General features: G+C 34.4%; 1 protein-coding gene across 1 annotated transcript in view; it reads right to left on the reverse strand.

The window, feature by feature from the left end:
- Positions 1 to 3,854: 3,854 nt before the first annotated feature.
- LOC141901890 (zinc finger C4H2 domain-containing protein-like) overlaps positions 3,855 to 21,442 on the reverse strand; it is an 89,039-nt gene continuing 71,451 nt past the window's right edge. The window contains exons 4-5 of the mRNA XM_074789450.1: positions 18,257 to 18,422; positions 3,855 to 6,866 (exon numbers count right to left, since the gene is read on the reverse strand). Of these exons, the coding sequence (XP_074645551.1) occupies positions 6,753 to 6,866; positions 18,257 to 18,422 (280 nt within the window). The 3' untranslated portion in view covers positions 3,855 to 6,752. The remainder of the gene's footprint in view (positions 6,867 to 18,256; positions 18,423 to 21,442) is intronic.

A 21,442-nucleotide genomic window follows, 5' to 3' on the forward strand; every position in this document is an offset into this window, starting at 1 on the left:
AAAAAGAATTAATTTATTATAAGTAATAATGTATAATTATAATCATAATCAATTAATTGTTTTATTATATTGATGGTAGTTTTGCGAAAGCCTTTCAATATAATAATATAATTAAATATCATATTCCAGCAATAGATTTTAATAAAAATGTCACTTATAGGAATGAAGTTTTAAATTCATAAATTAATTTAAAATTTTATGTTACTGAAACTTATAATTTTAATATTAAGATGGAAAATATATTTCATGCATATTTAATTAATTTAAAAAATTAAAAGAAGCAAACCAATGGTTATTAAAATCTGATATGAAGTATTGGCAGAACCAATTGAACTTTGCAGTTTATTGTGCAACAACGGGGTGTGCTATAAATTGGAACGATCACTTAAATGAACTAACCGTACCATTAATATTAACAGTTTTTAGATTACATGCATACCTTCAAATACGATTAATATTAAATGAGTTAGAATGTCCTTTACCAGGAACTAAATATTTAAAAGAATTAGATTATAACATTAATTTATTTATCAAAGTTTCATAAAGTTTGTAATGAATTTAATATAAGTATAGATAGTTCTGATTTTAGAATAAAACTTGGAACAATAAGATCACTTCCTTGTCCTGAAAATATGTTACAATATTGCGCACTTCCCTTTACCAGTTAATAGTTTTTCCAATATATATAGTGGTAAATTAGGTTATGGTAAAATAGAAAATTTAAAAACATTAAATTTCAATAAATTACCGACATACTGTGATAATATAAAGCAACAAAATAATAATGGTTGGGTTAACTTTATTTTAGATAATAATGAAGGTTTTACCAAGCCTGGTATACAAAGAATAAATCGATAAGAATATATTTAATTTGTATATTAGGATCACAAGTTGAAACAAGATCACCAATAGTCGGAAACAATAATACTTCATTTGATACACAGAAAGAATTTAAAGTTTTATTTGAAGATTGTATTCATAATGATAAGAATAGATCGATTCAAGACAATATAGTAAGATATCAAATTAGAATTTAGATAAATCACAATGCGCTTGAGGAAATAAATTGCCCATGGACAAAGTGTGGTTTACCTTGAAAGCTAGAGGTTGTTTGGAGTAAAGGGCATTGCTTGAAAAATCTTATTAATTCGTGACTTCAAAGTTCTAGAAGTTTATATCGGATTTTATCTTTCTTACAGTATTATTTTGTAGTCAAATAAGACCAAAGATAAACATTTGTTTATGGTCTACGTCCAAAATTTCGTAGGGTACAGGCAGGCGCGGCAGGGTAACTATTTAATATTTTCAAAAATGGATTTTTCACAATATGAAAAAATATTCAAATGAAATTCATATTATGTCACATATCAGAGGGTGGAGAAAACACAGCGCTCATCTTCTGCTACGACGAATATCCAGCCTGTTATCATGCCAAACGTGCACGCGCCAAGCAGCGTTACAGCATCACCATATAGTAGTCTGTATGACCGTGTGTTTGTGTGTGTAACAGTCTAATGTTTAGCACTCTTGCGCAAGTTGAGGCCTTGTGTAGTGAACATTCGCTTCACTTCAATCTCAATCACCAATCAACGGGTATTAAAATGAAACAATACCTATGGTGATATGTGAAATAATTATATTCCCACAAGCGATGAGCATTTAAAATTATATACGGCACCAGTCCAATGAAATGTTCGCCACTAATGGCTTTCCCGTAATTATTTTAGTAGCGCCGGAATTCCCCGTATATCCCCAAAACAGCCAATCACATTCCCTCGTAGAGACAACGCCCCCCGATCGAGGTCATTGCAATTTTATAAGCAAGAGCTAAGAATTTTCCCGCCAAAAACAGTTTTTCGTCGAATTTAAACAAAGTTGACCATGTCATCGACGGAGGTTCGTCATGTCTTCCGCATCGATTATACGTCGTTTAACCCGAGAACCAATGAAAAAAATACTCGCATAAAAAAACGTACCGCGATTTTTCATGAATTGGCTCGATGCCAACCTCATACTGCTGACAAAGGTAAACCAAAAATATTATTCACATGACCTACATAATGAATATATGGATAAATTAAAAAACACCGATTACATCACCCATTTAAATATGAATTTATTCAAACTCAGCTAGCTTGTTAATCTATTATATTTTTAGTTACATTCTAGTTAAATTTTAGTTGTAACAACACAACTAATTTTTTTGTTATATAAATGGGCGGCGAAGAGAATATAAAATCTAAAAATAGTGATGTTCCAATTGAAAAAGTTAAGATGATTTAGGCATAACAGAAACAAAATTCACATCGGGTAATGGTGCTTTAAATGATGTTACAACAAATAATAATGATGAATATTATCTTTATTGTAAACATCAATTAGAAACATTAATTGCGTTTGGAAAATTTAAAACTTATATTGGTAATAATTTAACCTATAATGAATTAGATACAATGAAATCAGATCAAATTATTAAAGATTTATGAAGCTGTAAGAATAGCTAGAATTAATGATGCGATATCAGAAAATGTAGTAAAAGGTTATTCTCAGTTATGTAATTATATGCTTCCAATTGAAGATGAATATAATTATGCACCGATTTAAAAATGATTATTCAATTATGATAATTAAATAAATGGATTGGATATCTATCATTTCAATTAGGTGGATTTATGACATTATTATCAACTGGAGTTAAAACATTTTCAAACATTGATAACAAAGATTTTTCTATAAAAAAATGCGTGAGGTGGAAGAAGTGAAAGAATTAGCTGTGAAGAAAAAAAAACGAGAAAACAGAAACAAATTGAATGGTCACGGCAGTTAGGAATTCAATCAATAGAATTTAAAAAAGAAAAAATAAATAATGAAAATGTTAATAGTAAAGATGGAAGTAATTTTATTTCTACTCCTTCTAAATCATTTAATAAATATTTCCATTATTCAACTGGCCTTGTAATTGTATTCATTTTGATTGGATGTAGTTGGGATAAAAAAATTGAATACAATTTATGATGATAGTTCTGAAACTACTACTGATAAAAAATAAAAAAAACCTTCTGACATTCCAAATATCACTATAAAAAATGGATATTTAGAAAAAAAAACAAAAAAATAATTTAATTTATTCGACAGTATTTATACTTTTATTTTTATAATTTAATTTTTTTAATTATTTAATCATTTTTATAATTTTATTTTTTTAATTATTTCATTATTTTTATCATTTTATTTTTTATAACTTCATATTTTTATAATTTTAATTTTTTCATTACTTCATTTTTTTTTTAAATTTATTTTTTTTTAAATATTTTATTTCTTTATTATTTTAATTTTATTTTCTTATTTGTTCAACAATTTCTAACTCATGATGACCGTCTTAATATATTCCATGATAGATTATATCAAAGCCTTCTAAGTCTTTTTAATTACTTTTTTAATTACCTCTTTACTTAATGAAGCCCATTTATCAAGTAAAATACTTTAAATTCTCTCTTTTGTAACATCAACTAACTTTTCTATTTCAAATTGTTTTTTTTGCTGGTTTTATTTAATTATTCATTGACGCTAGGAATACTTTTCCCTCTCCCATTTATAAGGAACAAAAAATATTTGTGGTGATAATCACCCTCTCGCCCTCTAATCTGAAAATGTCATCTTCCAATTACTTCCGTCATCTGAGATCTAAAAAAATTGGATGGATGGGTAAATTTTGGGCTTCAATATCTTGAGAAACTAACAAACTTTCTTTTTGACTGAAGAATCGGGAGAGTTAACTCAGATATATTTAGTCGAATTGTAACAAGATCCTGAAAACTAGGAAATCAAATATTACACATATATATGACGTACGCTTTATTTCATTTTGGTTGTGACAATGTATACATAACTGAATAAGCAAGACAATAAAATCATATGAAGGATGCTTCAAAAGAACAAAAAAGACCTATGTATGATATATGAAAAATAATCAGTAGAACTGATACTTAACCACCCTGTACATATGACAAACGCTTTATTTCAAATTAGTTGTGACAATGCATACATTACAGAAGTGGCTTCAGACAATAAAATGATATGAAGGATGCACTGAATGAGCAAAAAATAACTTATCTGCATAACTATAACTATATATGAAACAAGGGGCCAATCTGCTATAATAGCTCCGCTATGTGATTTGAATAAATAGAAACCCCATGTCCCACATCCCCTGATGGCCAAATCTGAACTAGGGGTCCACGCCCACATGGGACTCATAAAACATGTCACTAGCTACAATTTTGCAATTTGATTGCGGTTACAAAATATGCCCAGGTACCAATATAATATAAAAATACTAAGTTCTTCAGCTATTCAATGCCCCTGGTGACAATATACAAGAACCAATGACCTCAAATCTCAAACACAATCTAATGCTTCAACTTTGCAATTGATTGTGGTTAAAAATATCAAATATAAATAGGCAAATTGTATATTATCAAATATTCAACTCCCCTGGTGGCCAGAACAAAATCCTTGGTAATTCCACATGAGATGAATCCTATGACAGTGATAACATTTATCAAATATCAAGACTATAAATTAAAACCTGTTGATATTTTCCTCAAAAGCTTTTACTATCTACAAATGAGTGAAAGATGGCTGCCAATCGGGTCAGGCTTAACTGATAAAACAATCTGTGGCTATGTTTAAGAGCCTTACTCAAAGTATACCCATCACAAATCTCAATGAAAAAATGGCAAACCATTAAGAAAATACAGGTCTCGAAAGTCAGGGCAAAAATAACCTAAATAACCTTTTTTTGGCACAAAAAAGGTTACACAATGGCCATCTTGTGTCCAATCGACCCATTTTCCCCAATGATGCCCCCTGGGGGATACAGGCATATGTGAAAGATCAAGATAATTGATTCAAATGTTTCCTAAATTTCCCTTGAAAGCTTCACAAATGTGCAATAAGTGCTCATTTTGGCGAACCTAGGGAACATACAGGTAAAAACCAAACATCAAGAAAATCCATTGTACCGTCTTCCAAACTTAACAAAATAAGTGGATTCCATCAACAGACTGACGGACAGACAGATAAAAAGTGAATGCAATAGTCTGCTGGGCGGAAGTCCCAAGTAGTCTCAAAATGGCTCTGTCCTTTGTAGGTATTGGTCCATAGAATATTCATACCAAATTTGGAAGTGATCTGATTAATACTGTAGGGCTAGTAGCGATTTGCAAATTGCAGCAAGTAATGAAATTCTTAACATGGACTTTCCTAAATTTACATGATGGTGTATGTTTAATCCAATATCACAATAAAACGTCATTGAATAAACTCTAGAGTGTAAGCATTAACTACAAAGAATCCTTCTAGCGACCAGTTCGATCGAAAATATTCAAATGAATTCTCTACCTGGTCACAATGAACAGTAAGGCAATTCAACGTTCTATTTAACAATGGTTATGATTGATTAGTAAGACATGAATATAACTACCCAGCTACGTTACCATCTCTTCATAAACCTTAGCGTCATATTGTAGTGCAAGAAATGATGCAGAGGTCAACAAGGTGACACTCACATAGAGGCAGGGTCTTAGCGAGCAAGCTCCAACGCTGTTCGAACTCAACTATATATTACACAATATTGGTCCACCTGTATAGTTCTGTATATGTTTTTCAATACAAATAAGTATTGTTTAAAATGCATCTGCATATCGATACAAACGGGCGTACGCATTCAAATCTTTTTTTATCAATTGATTACCCTACATCTAAAGATTAACCGCTTCGTTGATTTTGGTGAGTTACACGTGTTACTAAAACGAGGGCGCTATTATCACATCTCGGCAGCAAAGTAAATATTACGCTGTGCATCAACATGGAATTTTCTCGTCTTTCTCTGAATTTTAGTAGGAGGAAATTGGATGACGACGATTTATTTCATTTAGTTCTGAACTTTTGAAGTGAGGATTGGAAAACTGTATTAGTCACGTGATACATGATGAACCGGTTTTCTGAACACAAATTTTAGCTGCTGACGCGTATGAGAAGTGCTGGTTTTATGTCCTTGCACAGACCTCATATCATAACCAAATATGCGTTGTCAAGTTAAATTTCATCAAAAAATGTTTCTAGGCCTACGATATACAAAAGAACAAGTAGCGGCACATCTCAACGAGTATGGATTACTTTTTTAGAAAGGCCGATTACCATAGCCATATTGGTGCACAAAGTCAAGGGATATCCTGATAGGACATCAGTTAAGATAAAATTATCATTTTACAAAATTCTTTCAATTCCTTGTTTCAGAAATAAATTCATTCTTTCTCAGGAAAGTACAACAAATTTCAGACTGACTGAGCAAGTCAGGAAGCTATCAAACTGGTGTCAAATAACAGAGAAAACTGGGAAAATAAAGTACACAAACTCGACCATAAAAAGAGTTCTGAAACTTTGAAGGCCTTGGTCCATAGAAAATTCATAGCTAATTTGGAATTCATCTGATTAAAAATGTGGGACGAGTAGCAATTTGAATTTGCCAGATGCACAGAAGGATGAACGAACGAACGATCAGCCGTACAACAACGCCCCACCCCTAACCTATTAGCTCTGGTCACAGCGGAGCTAAAAATAGTAAATGTTTGTATACATATATAAGGCCATATGTAAGACAGCACACAAAAGCAAATATGAAGACTTCATCTTCGAATTCAAACTTCATCTATCAAATGCCAATCAAGTTAAAAGTAATTTCCAATTAATCATTCGTCCACTTTGCGTTTTGGCTTTTTAGGATTGCGTGATCTGCTCTTGGCTTTACACAATGGACATATCGGAGCATTCCTATGTATCTGCTGATGACAAGACAAACATGCCTGAAATTATAGAGTAAAAAAATTAATCAAATTCAAGTGGTCCAAAATCCATCAAGAAATGCAGGCTGTATCATGAGAGTTGCAGGCCGAAACACGCTAACAAGGTCTCAAGGGGATGGTGGGCACACTGACTAAAATGAGATGTCTCCATCTCCATCAAGTAACCTGAAAATGGATTTATTCAAAGCAGCTGGCAAGAAAATACTGTTTCTGGTTTTTACATACTATGGATTCTATGGATCAGTTTCAGTTTCAATTTGTGTTTCTTGATCACTTTTACAAAAGCTAGGATGAGCTTTGATGGGGAGGCTCATTCATTTGATAACATTGGTCATGGACTCGAAAACATAGTTCGTAGAGACCTATTTATCAATTTATCTTGAAAAATCCATGGCCACAAAGATTAAAAGGCTAAAGTTGGCGATCAATATCATAGTATTCTTAAAATTCAGCTGAAACTGGACCCATCTGCACATATCTGTGTCTATGCAAACTTGGATGATTTGGAGCTTCTATTCATTAGAAGCGAAAGCTTGTGCATCAAATAAATAGTTAACCTATATAGTACTACTCGTCTCGTTATTTCTTTTCCATAGATTGTTTCTTTGTTACCCAAGGTGTCCGGGACCTCTTTACCAAATAGGGCACAGGGGCTCGTATCAGAGTTGTAGGTACTGCAAAAACAATAATCCAATGTGTATAGTTTATACAAAATAACAAAGTAGCTAACGACACTCACAAACTACTCAACTTCAGTCACTTACTATTTCGTTTCAAAGTTGTTAGTAGTCAAATCTAATAGAAGATGATTTTTATGTGACGAAACTCAGTGAAAAATAATAATCAGCAGGAATCCAATAGGGTTTCTGCCGAGGCTGCAGAAACCCTAATAATTTGCACAATACAACCTTAGAATACAAAAGTAGCACAGACAGCGACTGGAGCTGGCAGGAACAAATACCTCAGATAAATCGTTTCCCTTGTTCTTATTGATTCTAATAGAATTAGAATTCAATTTTCTGAAAGTTGCTCAATAAAACAACATTGAATTGGATTTGATGTTTTTATTTGTTCAATAAAGTAAAATTGAATTGGATTTCATATATTTTTGTGGAATAAAATTTGATTTAACTTGTAGTTTGAGCACATGGCTAATTAGCATATCAAGGTCATCTATCCAATTTAAGAAAAAGCTTTTCCCGGACTTTGCACAATGGTCAATGATATTTTCCGTAGTGCTAATAAAAATATGCCTCCCAAAAACCAAATCAACTAAAGCTTTCACAGAAATCGATCTTGAAATACAATTTTAGATCTTGCTTTAGAGTCTTGCTTTCTGATTGGCTTTTCAAAACCAATATTTTTGCGATCAGATTTTCACGAAAAAGCTCATATAAATTTTAACGAGGCCCTCTTTCAAAATTCAGCTAAGTAGAGTTTGTAGAATGGATAATGCTTTAATGAATGATTTGTACGAATACATGCTCAGTTGCACAGTCAATTTAAATTCGCTCCATTTGTAAAGTCATAGGCTCAGCCTACGTCTGGCCTAAAAATGCATTGACAGATTCGAACCTACTATGGCATTCAAACATCATGATACTGCATTATCACCACGTTAAAAAATGGATCTGTCCTATTAAGAACTCATCTTAAGCACCTGCTGAGTCGATTGATTAAGTAAATTTACAGATAAGAACGTTTTATGATTTGGAATAGATTTAAGGAGTTAATCTTTTTGTTGAATGAATACATACATTGTAGCGTTGATCTAATCAACAAATTATTAATTGATTTGGTCTGGGTTTCAGGCCGATGTTGATTTCGGCTTTTATGGATCAAAAATTCTCTCATAAACAATTCATAACTACAACATGTGTGTAAATATTAAAAACTAAACAAGAGATCCACGGATCTTAATATCTCGGGCGCAGAATGTTATCTTTGTAATGTATAGGCGCCATCTGATTGATGCATCTGTAAGGTTTTCCTTGAATACTTCATGGATGTGTAAAATCTGCTGATTTCGGTGAACAACATCATCGAAATCTAATCAGCAATCATCGCGGCAATACACGAGGTTTGGGCCTATTCGATTGTGCGCGCATAATCTTCCGTGAAGTAGCGTATCGATTGAAGCTGCGGTTATTGAATGAAATAGATATGGGAAGACGGAATCGATACTACGGCTATCAAATTAAAAATAAACATATAAGACTCTCCCATGACTGGGAAATGAGAAACTAGAACCGAGCAGGATAATAGATAAGATAAAAAGACCGGTTGGTCTGCGCCAATCGAATATGCCCTTACATTGATTGACAGCGGGAGCTCAGCCAACCGCAGGGAGCAGTTATTTTACTGCAATGTAACGTTGTACATCGGCCTTCTTGAAACTTGATTTACAAATAGTCTCATCTAACCCAAACCCTATTCTTTCTTTCACGCACGTACGTAGATCAAAGGAACTCACGTACGGCGTTTGTAGGGAATTCACGTACTGTTTACCTGTGGAGATCACTGTACAGTCACGTACGGGTAACAACTTCGTACTTAAAATGGAATTGGTTACTAGGCCTATAGACATTAAAAACCGGTAGGCTTTCTTAGCTTTCTTAGCTGACCATGTCATCGGCGGAGGTTACAATAAAATAACAAAACAAATGCTCACATAAAAAAGTACCACGATTTTACATGAATTGGCTCAATGCCAACTTCACACCACTGACAAAGGTAAACCAAAAAACTGTGGAAAAGGAAATAGAACAAATAATAATAATCACGCGAATCTCAATAAGGTTTTGTGAAGAAACAGAAAAACCTAATTAAATAGGGATAATTCAGCCGACTGTTGATTATCGGACTTAAAACTGTCCGACTTACGCCAGTTGTACTGTATTTAGGGTTTCTGCTGTTTTCACAGAAACCCTATTGTAATTGTACTGATTATTATTATCATTAGGGTTTCTGCTTCTTTCGCAGAAACCCTATTATAATCGTACTGATTAGTGAATCGTAGTGAATAGTTCACCATTTTAGTGGAGCGTCGTGTCATTCTTGAAAGTGGAGTATGTTGCTTACTGTCAAAATTCCGGACAATCAAATTCAAATTGTGTACTTAATTGTTTCTTTTCTTAACCCTTACAATACCACTACCGTATGGCATACGGTACAAATTGACAAGCTAGCATACCCGTACCGTATGTGATACGGTATCGCTTAACCCTTCTTCTAGAAGGGCATATTTATCAGCCGGTGCTGCCATCTGCATAAAATTCAAGAAGGCAACAGCCAGGAAAAACAATTTGGCTGGATGAAACGGTTCAGCAGCTCGTAAATGATGCTGACAGTGATGCTGGTGACTTGGAATTTGGTAGTGAACAAATTGAGAGTGACATCCAATATGACAGCAGCAGTTCAGATGATGAGACTTAGTCAGAAAATAGGTTTATAGTGCCGGCTATGATTTTGATGATGAAAATGAAATCAGTGACAATTTTTAGACCCTTTTGATACGGTTGTCATGGCAACGGACACCAATAACAATAATGAAGAACCAGAAACTGTCCATCCTCAAGGTCACATATATCCAAATAATTTGTCTTATTTGTTAGCCCAATGGTTATCAACACCATGGTATACGATGTATCAGTGTCAAATACATAGGTAACAATTTTCTGAGGCCTGAAATTATACCCCAGTGAAACCCCTTACATCTGACCTTCCGACATATCATGGTAAATGAGTGGAAAAATAAATTTTTTAGTAGTTCTATTGCTTTGAAATTTTTACTACATAAAGTAAGGATATATGGCATACAATTTCAGTTTGAATTGTAAAGATCAGTGCATTTTGCTGGGAGACAGAGCAGTTTATCTGAAACTTATCGTGAATTTTTTTCATGGTGGCCGTCTTGGAGTATGTGACCTTGACCTCAAGTTCACTTATATCCAAATTATTTATGTCTACATTGTTGGCCCAAAAGTTATCAACAACATGCTTTATAAATTTTCTGTGTCAGATACCTCGGTAACTATTCTATGAAGTTTCAAATATACCCCTATAAACCCCTAAATTCCCTCCGGTACAGCAGCAGAGACACTATGTGGTATTGAAAGGGTTAATATCGTGCGAGCAATATTCCGTAGTGACAATAATTTAAGATGATGAATAATGATACGTTATAACATAAAATAATTCATATGCTATAGTCAATTTGGGGGTGTTTTGCGTAACGATAAGTTGTCCTTGGAGTCGAGTAAACTCGTTGCCGGTCTCTACCCTCAGTTACGGAAATCGGACTCAGGGACGCCACCCATAGACTGCTCGTCACTTCAATTATCAATTCAAGTATAAATAAACAAATTTATAACCTCAAGACTTCACATTCAGGTGCGGTCTTCAAACAGTAATCTTAACAATTACCCATTTTCTTCATCAGTACACTTTACCGATCTACAGGGTATTTACTTCTTTTAATATTATAGTACTAGTGGAAAGTGATTTTTAAACATAGAACTTCCTACTCATTAGTTCATTGCAAACGAATTGAGTAGGAGCATTTTAAAGTGGCCTATTATGCGGTGTGATCACCCGTGACCTGGGTCCGCCTTGACCTGTGCCCGAGAATACTGGGGCCCCTAATCACATACTGAAAATTTCGTCTTCCCATGGAGGCCCAAGGTAATAGCTAGATAGAAACAAATAAGCCTATGTAAAGTACCCATATGATAATTTCATAATGAATTGTACGCAGTACTGAAGTACATAAAGAGACAAAATTTGAAATTTCAATTATTACTAGCTATATTGCTCCTGAAGGCTCCCCTTGGAGCCGCAATGTAACAGACACTCTGTCACATTTGATTGCACAAATATATATGATAAGTGATAGTGATATTATATTTCTCTATGGAGACCTCAATGCCAGAACAGGGACCATACCAGATATTAGTGATGATTCCGAAATCCCACAAAGAGTGTACACAACTAGTAACTTGACACAACTAGTAATGCGTATGGTCATACATTTGTTGAATTTCTAAAGGACACTAACCTTTGTGTATTATATGGAAGATTAACTCCAGGTAATGATAATTATACATGTATTAATGCAAGGGGCAAATCTGTAGTTGACTACATTGCTGTACCCACTGATAACTTCTCTTATTGAAAGCACTTTAACGTATATCCTAGTGTGGAGTTAGCAGAAAGAGCTAATTGTGCTCATTTAATCAGCAGTAAATCTCTGATTTGCATCGAAGTTGAAGTATCTGAGTTTCAAAAATCTTTCACTCAGCTGAATGGAGTTAGCCACGATGAAAGATCGCCTAAAACTAAAAGGTACTATCTTAATGAAATCCCAGCTGAATTCATGACCAACGACTTATTCCGAAATACTATTAATATTATTATTCAACGATTAGAAAATTTACGGAAAAACCAAGCTGAATTTGACAATCTATACACAGAATTTACGTCAACTATTACAAATGAGATGGATTCGTATCTAAACATCAAAAAGGTATCACAGAAATCCATGCAGAAAGTCTTATAAACCTTACTGGTGTGAGGAATTGAGTATTGCATGGAAATCTACTTGTGTTAAACTAAAAGCCATAAAAAAGCTTGTATAAAGGATAAGAAAACCCTGCACTCTGAATATATCCTCTCTCGAAATCATTTTGACCGGCTTCTTAGACAAAAAGAAAGAAAATACAATAGGGAAAAAATTCTCCAGTTAGACCGTACATCTAAAAATGGCCCTAAATCTTTCTGGGATAAAGATAACTCACTGGGGCCTAGAAAAGACAAGAAAATCCCGTTGAGTGTCAAAATTGATGATAAATATACTTCTTCGAAAAACCTAGTAGAGGAGAAATGGATGTAAGATTTCAAAGGCTTGTATGAAGAACAGAATACGAATGTCAATTACAATTTTTTGAATCTCCTATATCACGAAAAATCTGGCTTAGAAAATGATGTGATAAGAAACCCAAGAAACGATATTGGTATAAACAGGCCATTTTCCGTCCAGGAGGTCAGACAATTTGCCTCGAAATTAAATAAACGTAAAACACCGGGTATCGATAATATCCCGAATGAAGTACTTCAAAACGAAACGGTCATTCAATGTTTGGGTCCACTCTTTTTGTTGCCACTCTTTCTGCAATTTTTGTTTCAATAACCATACTGTTCACAGCAGTTGGTTAAAAGCCACTATTTCCCCCATACCAAAAGGCACAACCAAGATCCTTATATTCCCCTTAACTATAGGGGCATAGCTTTATTATCGTGTGTTGGGAAATTGCAACATTGTGAAATATTGTGAAACTAATGGCCTTCTCTCTGACTGTCAGAATGGCTTTCGCAAAGAGAGATCGTGTCAAGATCATATTTTCAACTTAACATCTATAGTAAATCAAAATAGAAGTCGCAATAGGGATACATTTTGCGGTTTTACCGACTTCAAAAAGTTTTTCGATTTCATCGATCGCGACTTATTAATGCTCAAACTTGCACGACTAGGTATTAGCGGTAAAATGTACTGGGCAATAAGTAGTTTATATCAAAACACGAAGTGTTGTATCAAGCTAAGACCAGACTTCATTACTGGGTGGTTCGACTGTGTCAACGGTATTAGACAGGGAGATACACTTTCTCCAAGTCTGGCTGCATATTTCTTAATGATTTATTCCTGGAATTAAATGGCGATCCAAACTTTATTAACGTACTGGTCCACGCAGATGACCTATGTCTAATTGCAAACTCAGAGGCTGAGCTACAATATCTTATTGACAAGACAAGGTCTTGGTGTGACAAATGGCTGTTATCCATAAATTTCGATAAAACGCAAATTGTGCACTTTAGAAAAATTAGAAAGGCATGTACGAAATTCCACTCTACATGGCATGATAATGAAATATGTAAAGTAGACTGTTACAAATATCTTGGCGTTTATTTGGACAGTCATCTAAAATTTAACACTCATTTTGAACATTTGTCCACCTTGGGTGGTAAGGCCCTTGGGGGAAATATAGGACGGTTTTCTACTCTCCGGAATGTAGGCTACAAGACGTTTAAAATATTATATGAAAGTGGTGTCGATGCAATTCTCAGTTACGGTGCTGAGATTTGGGGTGCAAAAAACCCACATGAGTAATAGGGGTTTAGTTGTTCTAGATCAAAGGTCGAACGGTCGAGCTCATAAAAAATGAAAAACATGAAAATAATAACAATTTCTACTTGAATTAGTCGCGAATCTCATAAAAAATGAAAAATAATTCTCGCACACTCGAATTTATTTTTCATTTTTACTCGCTATTAAAAGTGTGACTAAAGTGTGAGTGAAAAATTTCATATTTAAATCATTGAATATTTATATCTATATGCGTTGGGCTCATTTTAATAAAAGTTTTGTTATTAAAATAAAGAAAGAAGAAGAAGAACCCAACTTCAAAATCGAAATAAAAGAAACCAATAAATTATTTTCACAGTTTAACATTAGAAATTATATTTCAGCAACAAATTTAGTGTCCGCAAGACATTATAAAATTGATAATATTACTATGTTTAATCAAATATTATCAAATGAAACATATTTAATTACTGAACTAGTAGATACTTTTGATAATGGAATCAAAAATCCTAAAATATTTAATACAGTTTTAAATGTTAAAGGAACTTTAGATGAAAACATAATAAATATTCTTCAAACTCCTTTCAATGAAAGAAAAAGTGATATAATGCTTTCTAAAGATTACAATGATTTGATTAACTTAAGAATTGAAAAAAGACAATTATATTATTTAAATTTTGATAATAAACAAATTATCTATAATGAAAATTCATCAAATATTGGTATTCAATGTGAATTAGATAATGAAAAATCATTTAAAGATATTGCAGTTCAATGTTATTTAGATGATGAATTTAGCAAATTCAATCCTATTGAAAAAGTGTATTGTTATTGCGGCGGCAAATATTCAAAATCACATAAATCAAAGCATTATCAAACAGTTAAACATATCAATTATGAAAAGAATAATAAATATATATTGAAACAAGATTAAGCTGTATGTTTCAAATATATAGTAGTTAAAGCATGGAGAAATTAGTTAATGAATAACTGTTAGGTAGTAAGTTTAATTGTTATTTGATTTGAAACATATAAAAGTTTAATATTTCTAAGATATTAAATATCTATCAATTTAATAATTTTTTTCTTAAATAAATGTATGATTTCAACATACCAACCGGAAGTAGTGATTTGAAGCAATATTTTGTAGCAGGAGGATTAATTTTGGTTGCATTATATTTTTACTATGAGAATTTTTCAAAAGATTTGATGAATGAAAATAATAAATTGAGTAAAAAATTAAAGAAATGGAAACAATCACAGAAAAAATAACAATAAAAAAGTTAATTTAGAAAATGATTTAGAGGATTAAAACAGCATTTAATAATTTATTGGTTTCTTTTATTTCGATTTTGAAGTTGGGTTCTTCTTCTTTCTTCATTTTAATAACAAAACTTTTATTAAAATGAGCCCAACGCATATAAATATAAATATTCAATGATTTAAATATGAATTTCACTCACACTTTACTCACACTTTTAATAGCGAGTAAAAATGAAAAATAAATTCGAGTGTGCGAGAATTATTTTTCATTTTTTATGAGTTTCGCGACTAATTCAAGTAGAAATTGTAATTATTTTCATGCTTTTCATTTTTTATGAGCACGACCGTTCGACCTTTGATCTAGAACAACTAAACCCCTATTACTCACATGTTATTGAAAAAGTGCAATACAGAGCTTGCAGATATTTTCTGGGCCTTAAGCATGGCAGAATCTTTTTAAGCATGGCATATCTATTGTTGGCCGCCGTGCTAAAACCCCTCAGCAAGAACACTGAATGGGAAAACCCGTGCCAAAATAAAACAGGATTTTTGTTTGGCTAATAATGACATCATCTAAGCTGGGCATCTAGCTTCGCACTTGGTCTAGAGAGCATGGTTTAATTCTGTCGCAATCTCGATGCCATCTGGTTCGAATCCCTGTCGGGGGAGGATGTGCTGGTGAGACATTAGCTTTAGCCGATGCTGTTGGTGCAGCCTTGCCATTATACTTAATGTACACAGAGATTTAGTTAATGTAATATGCCCTAATGACAGTAAATCATTGTGTGAAGCAGTCATTTCCAACAAGGCTGTGACTGAGAAAGTCTCAGAATTGATATAGCAGCAATAAAAGAAGTTACTGATAGTAATGCGTTGAATTGACATGAACTAACAACTAGCTGATCTAGCTGATCTCACGCTGATTTGGAGTCTGGAACTATCCAGGTGACACAATAAACATTGATGATGCCTTATAAATAGATTCACTTAGTCATGCCTTATCAAATATTGTCGCTGCAGTAGAAAATTGTTCTACTCTGTGATAAGATACAGTAAATTTGCGACTTGAAATTCTTAAGTAGAAAGCGTTTTACTCTGTTAAAAAGGAAGATAGATGAAATTGTTAGATACGTGAACTTGGGTTTTTTGGGGAAAGGGAGAATTGACATAACAGGGTTACCGCCGAACTTGGTTGATGCGCGCCTGCATGCAGTGTGGTAAGAATTAGTCAAATACAATGCGTGAAGGAGACTTCTTTGCTAGTAATTAAGGTGAATATCAAATTAAAATGCATTTAGTTTTTGTACGATTGGGTGTTCATCTGTTGGCTAGAAGCTAGTCATTTAATTTTTAGAGGTTTTACATTTCGCATGAATGTATTGAGGTTCCCATTAGATGAGATGCAATTAATGTCATCCGCAATATTAGAATGTAGCTTGGATGGTCAGTAAATCGGAATGGCTCAAGGATTAAGCATTGGGGACGCCTATATTTGTAGAGTGTTGGAGAAGTTGAAGAATTAAATGAAACGTAGTGTTGCCTATAAAAGACAGGGATCTTAACAGTAGTTACCAAAAAATCGGAAATCAATCTGGCCTCATTCTGTCCTAGCGAGCGCCATAGGTGTGAAGCCGTGAAAATTTTTGAAATTTGAGGCAATTTTCGGGCATCTGAGAAATTCTCGGGACCAGAATCTAGCAAAAATTAATATCAGTTTGATGTGGAAGCCATGTTTGATTTATAAGAAAATGTATCGAAGATTCTGATTGGTGGTTGAAATCTTCAAACAAACAATTGAAAGCGGGTTCGCATCCTTGAAGCAGCAGATATTTTTCTCTGTAGAAAGATTTCTCAATAGTTAAAATTAATTTCATTCGAATATAAAAAAAATTCATTTATGGGCAGTCGACATTTTGGATCCATTGGTATTGATTTATTGAATAGTTTTGATTGACGATATGTATGCATCACGCACACGTCAGTCTTATCATTACTGCTGTGCGCTAATCAATAGACCACGTGCACGCAGTAATGTATAGATGCTGCTCACTAGTGCGAGGCGCATGTATGAATGGTATCGTACATCGTTCCACTAATTTCTTTTTCATATCGTGTCAGCACGTGGCCGCCTACAATACTAAACTTCAGTACGTGGTACAGTATCGATTTTCTAGATGCACATTCAGGCTAGCCACGGCAAGTCGATTATTACGGAACTCGTGACCGCAAGTGGCATGACCGATCATAACTCCCCTACCCGCTTTATTTCAACATCAAATCTTTAATGATCTCAGAGACGATAAAAAATTTTTTAAAGTCGAAATTCCAATTAAAGTCGGAAGATTGGGATCCCTGAAAAGATAAGAAAACCAATCTAAGGCTGTTCCTCTATTATTGTAGTGTTCAAGCTGTGTATCAGGGTGTCGAAAGCTTTGGAGAGGTCCAGCAAAATACCAGTTGTCCAATTGTCATCATCTACGGAATTTGTAATTCGGTTGATGAGCTCAAGAATGGCATGGTCAGTGTAATGGTTAAGTCGAAAACCACATTAATTTGGAAATATTTGTTTGTCTATGAATCTTGAGTTTTTTGTGAAAGAATTCTCATATATCTTTGAAATTAAAATGCCAAATTAAGATTTCTATTCGATGCGTATGATATGCATTGGCCTCGGAGGCCACTGGTTCTTAATTCATCGAACTGAATGAACATATTTTAACCCTCAAGCGCATTGATTTTTGCACCAGGAGGTAATCCGGCTATGAGTCAATAGGTAACAGAGATATTCAAATAATGTAGATACTCACATCTTAAACACTTCACAAATTCAAATTGTTTTATTAGCTTGTGCAGTAACCCAGTCATTTAGTATCTTTGTATCTTTTATAAATATATATGTCAGAAAAATAAATCAACAAGCATCCACATCATGCACTGATGAATTGATTGAGCCAACAAAAGCTGATTCAAAATCTAAGCATTAAATTACCTTCATAGGTGGTGGCTGTTGACGGAATGGTGCCCGTTCATTCTTATTACGTGGTACAGGTAGTTGTTGAGAGGTAGAGCTACCAGCAGCGGCAGCTATACTAGGGGTAATGATGCTGGATTCCGTTGTATCTGCAGGCCATTCAACTTTTTGCTTCTCAAAAAACCTGTTATGAAAACAAAAGTATGATGATGAAAACAACAGTATGACATCAGTGCACAAACCGCACATTATAGTCATGGCACTGAGGTATAGGAATTCTGGTGTAGATTAGCAGTTTCCAAGCAATTTTTGGATATTTTTCTTAAGGCAAGAAGAGGTAGAGAGGTGAGTTGCAGTGTATAAACCATTCAATTTCAAATGAGACAGAAGGTTGAACCGAATCATACCTTATGACAGTATCTTTGGAAACACGAGTCCTCTTATTGCATAGTAATTTGAATTAAGGCCTGGCACAGGACAGTAGGTTGATGACACTTTTATATGCACACTAAATCACGCCCGGGCCAATAGATTAACTAGGGATCCAGGGATACCATGCCGACTCGAGAAGTGGTTTAAATGCTCAACAAAGAGAAAATTTCAATATTCAACACCCCCTGTTGAACATATCGCAATAAATTGAAAAACAAAGACCCTGAAAAATATGCCATATATTTAAGTTGGCATCTTGAGAACGCAGGCTTAAATTGCAGAATGAGCTTGAATAGAAAAAACCATAGAAAGCGGCCAAAGAGAAATACGAAAAAGAAAGAACGGTGGCCCGTTTGAAATTAAAAAAATGCGTGAGAAGAAAAAAATTGAGCTTGAGGGTAGGCCTACACCCAACACAACTAAAGATTTAACAATTCAACACAGTCTCCGTGTAAATCTAACTCCTCTACAACCACCTCTACGAGAGCTCAAGTTGAATCAAAACAAGAGTATTGGCGGGTAAAAAAAAGAGAAGAAAGAGCTCGATGGACAGGTCAGAAGCGACGCTGTGCCCGCGAGAAAGAACAGGCGAGATATCGATCAAAGCGCGCATCTGAAACTAATTTCTCAGTCGGGGCCACAAGCGCAAATGGCAGCCCGTTTAACAACACACCAGCAATGTAAAACACTACATCGAAGGCAAAAAAGCTCTAAATCGCCCACAAAAAGGGATGTCGTTTCACAGCGGCTTTTACGAAATCACACTCTCAAGCCTAGACCTATCGTTTCCACCAAATTGCGCGTGAAACGATACACTAAATCCGCGCAGAGATTAATTGCAGGGCAGCTGAAACAGTCCAGCATACGATATTTGGCACGGAATCTTCAAGTGTCCCGTAAACAATTCGAGAAATCTATCATGGATGTGATATATGGAGGGCCCTACCCCAAAAGCGATATGCCGATAAGCATGGTCCCAGGCACTTTCTTCAATGTTTGTTGTCGGCAGCCTATCGTAATTTGAAAAACGAAAATCCAAGTTTGAAATTAGGCTTCAGGCTATACAGTCTTATGAGACCAACTAGGGGTCCAGGGACACCATGCCCACTTTGGAAGTGGTTTCAAATGCTCAACAATCTAACAATTTCAATATTCGACGCCCCCTGGTAACCATATACAAAATCCAATGACCTTGAAACTAACCACAATCATAGAACATGTCAGCAGCTACGATTTTGTAATTGATTGTGATAACAAAATATGCCTCGTTACCAATTTAATATGGAAATACTAAGTTATTCTACTATTCAACACCCCCTGGTGACCATATTCACAACCCAATAACCTTGTAACTCACCATAATCATAGAACATGTCATGAACTACAACTTTGCAATCGATCATGGTAACAAAATATGCCTAGGTACCAATATAATCAGGAAATACTAGGTTATTCTTCTATTCAACGCCCCCTGGTGACGATATAGAATAACTAATTTCCTTAAAACTCACCACAATCATAGACGATGTCATGAGATACAACTTTGCAATTGATTGTGGTAACAAAATATGTATTGGTACAAATATAATATAGAAATACTAAGATATTGTATTATTCAACGGCCCCTGGTGGCCATATACAACTAGAGGACCAACGGTCCTGTGCTCTGGAGGCAAAGTTTTTTTTATAATATCAATGAAAACATATTACATTGATCATTCTTACTCTTTTAATTATGCAGATCTGTTCGCTTCACAACTGCCCTGGACACTACGGTGGAACTGGGCGCCTCATGACAGTGGTTAGGCAGGAACCAATACGTCAGATTGATTTATGGCCGGTTATAGTACAAAAAGATCGACGGACCAATGTATATCACTTTCAAAGTCTTTGAAGTAATAATGTGACCGATAATAACTTAAATGAAAATCTATGATAAAGTTATCTTCATTCAAAAGAAATTATTTCACTGTATGAAAAACGTGCGTATTCATAACGCGCGCATCAATATGAGCCTAGGCCACTATGTCACTGTAGTGTGTGCAGTGTTGGATACTAATAATATATTAGTGATCTGCCAGCGCACGCTTGCCTCGCATAGTATGGCTAGATGCCAACAGCTGCTACGCAATACGTCTGCAGTAAATGAATAAACACACGCCACGCTGTCATACAACTCGGTGAAAATTTCGGTCTGACTGTAAAAATTAGGACTTTCAAGGACATTGTCTGCCAACCTTTCGAAGTTTAAGACTCCCACTGATTTTCCCAGCAAAAAAACAAGGAATTTAAGACTGCTGCGGTACCGACCCTTGGTGCAAGGTGCCCGTTCACACCCGAGTGATGTAGTCATCCGCATATTAATTCACCTTGCAAAATAAATCTATCCGAATGAATAATTAATAAAACATTTTTCAAAAATCTTTTCAATATCACCTATCACCATTCAACCCAATATAATGAAATAATCTTGAATACAAATTGCCGGATCTATTTTTGCAGCGGATTTAGCCCCATTTATCGGATCTTTCAATAATTCAATGACTGTATAAATGGTGTGCTTTGGTTCGCGGTAAACATACACAACACGACACCGACACGCTCGTTCCTCGAGAGCTAAAAACCAATGAACTTGAAACTCACCACAATCTTAGAACACGTTATACGCTACAATTTTCTAATTCATTGTTGTAACAAAATATGCTTAGGTATCAATATAATGTCGAAAAACTTTTTCCCACCTACGAATGAGTACTGATGACACCAAGATGG

Source organism: Tubulanus polymorphus, chromosome 1 (genome assembly GCF_964204645.1).
Source record: "Tubulanus polymorphus chromosome 1, tnTubPoly1.2, whole genome shotgun sequence".
In the NCBI taxonomy this organism is placed as follows: domain Eukaryota; kingdom Metazoa; phylum Nemertea; class Palaeonemertea; order Tubulaniformes; family Tubulanidae; genus Tubulanus; species Tubulanus polymorphus.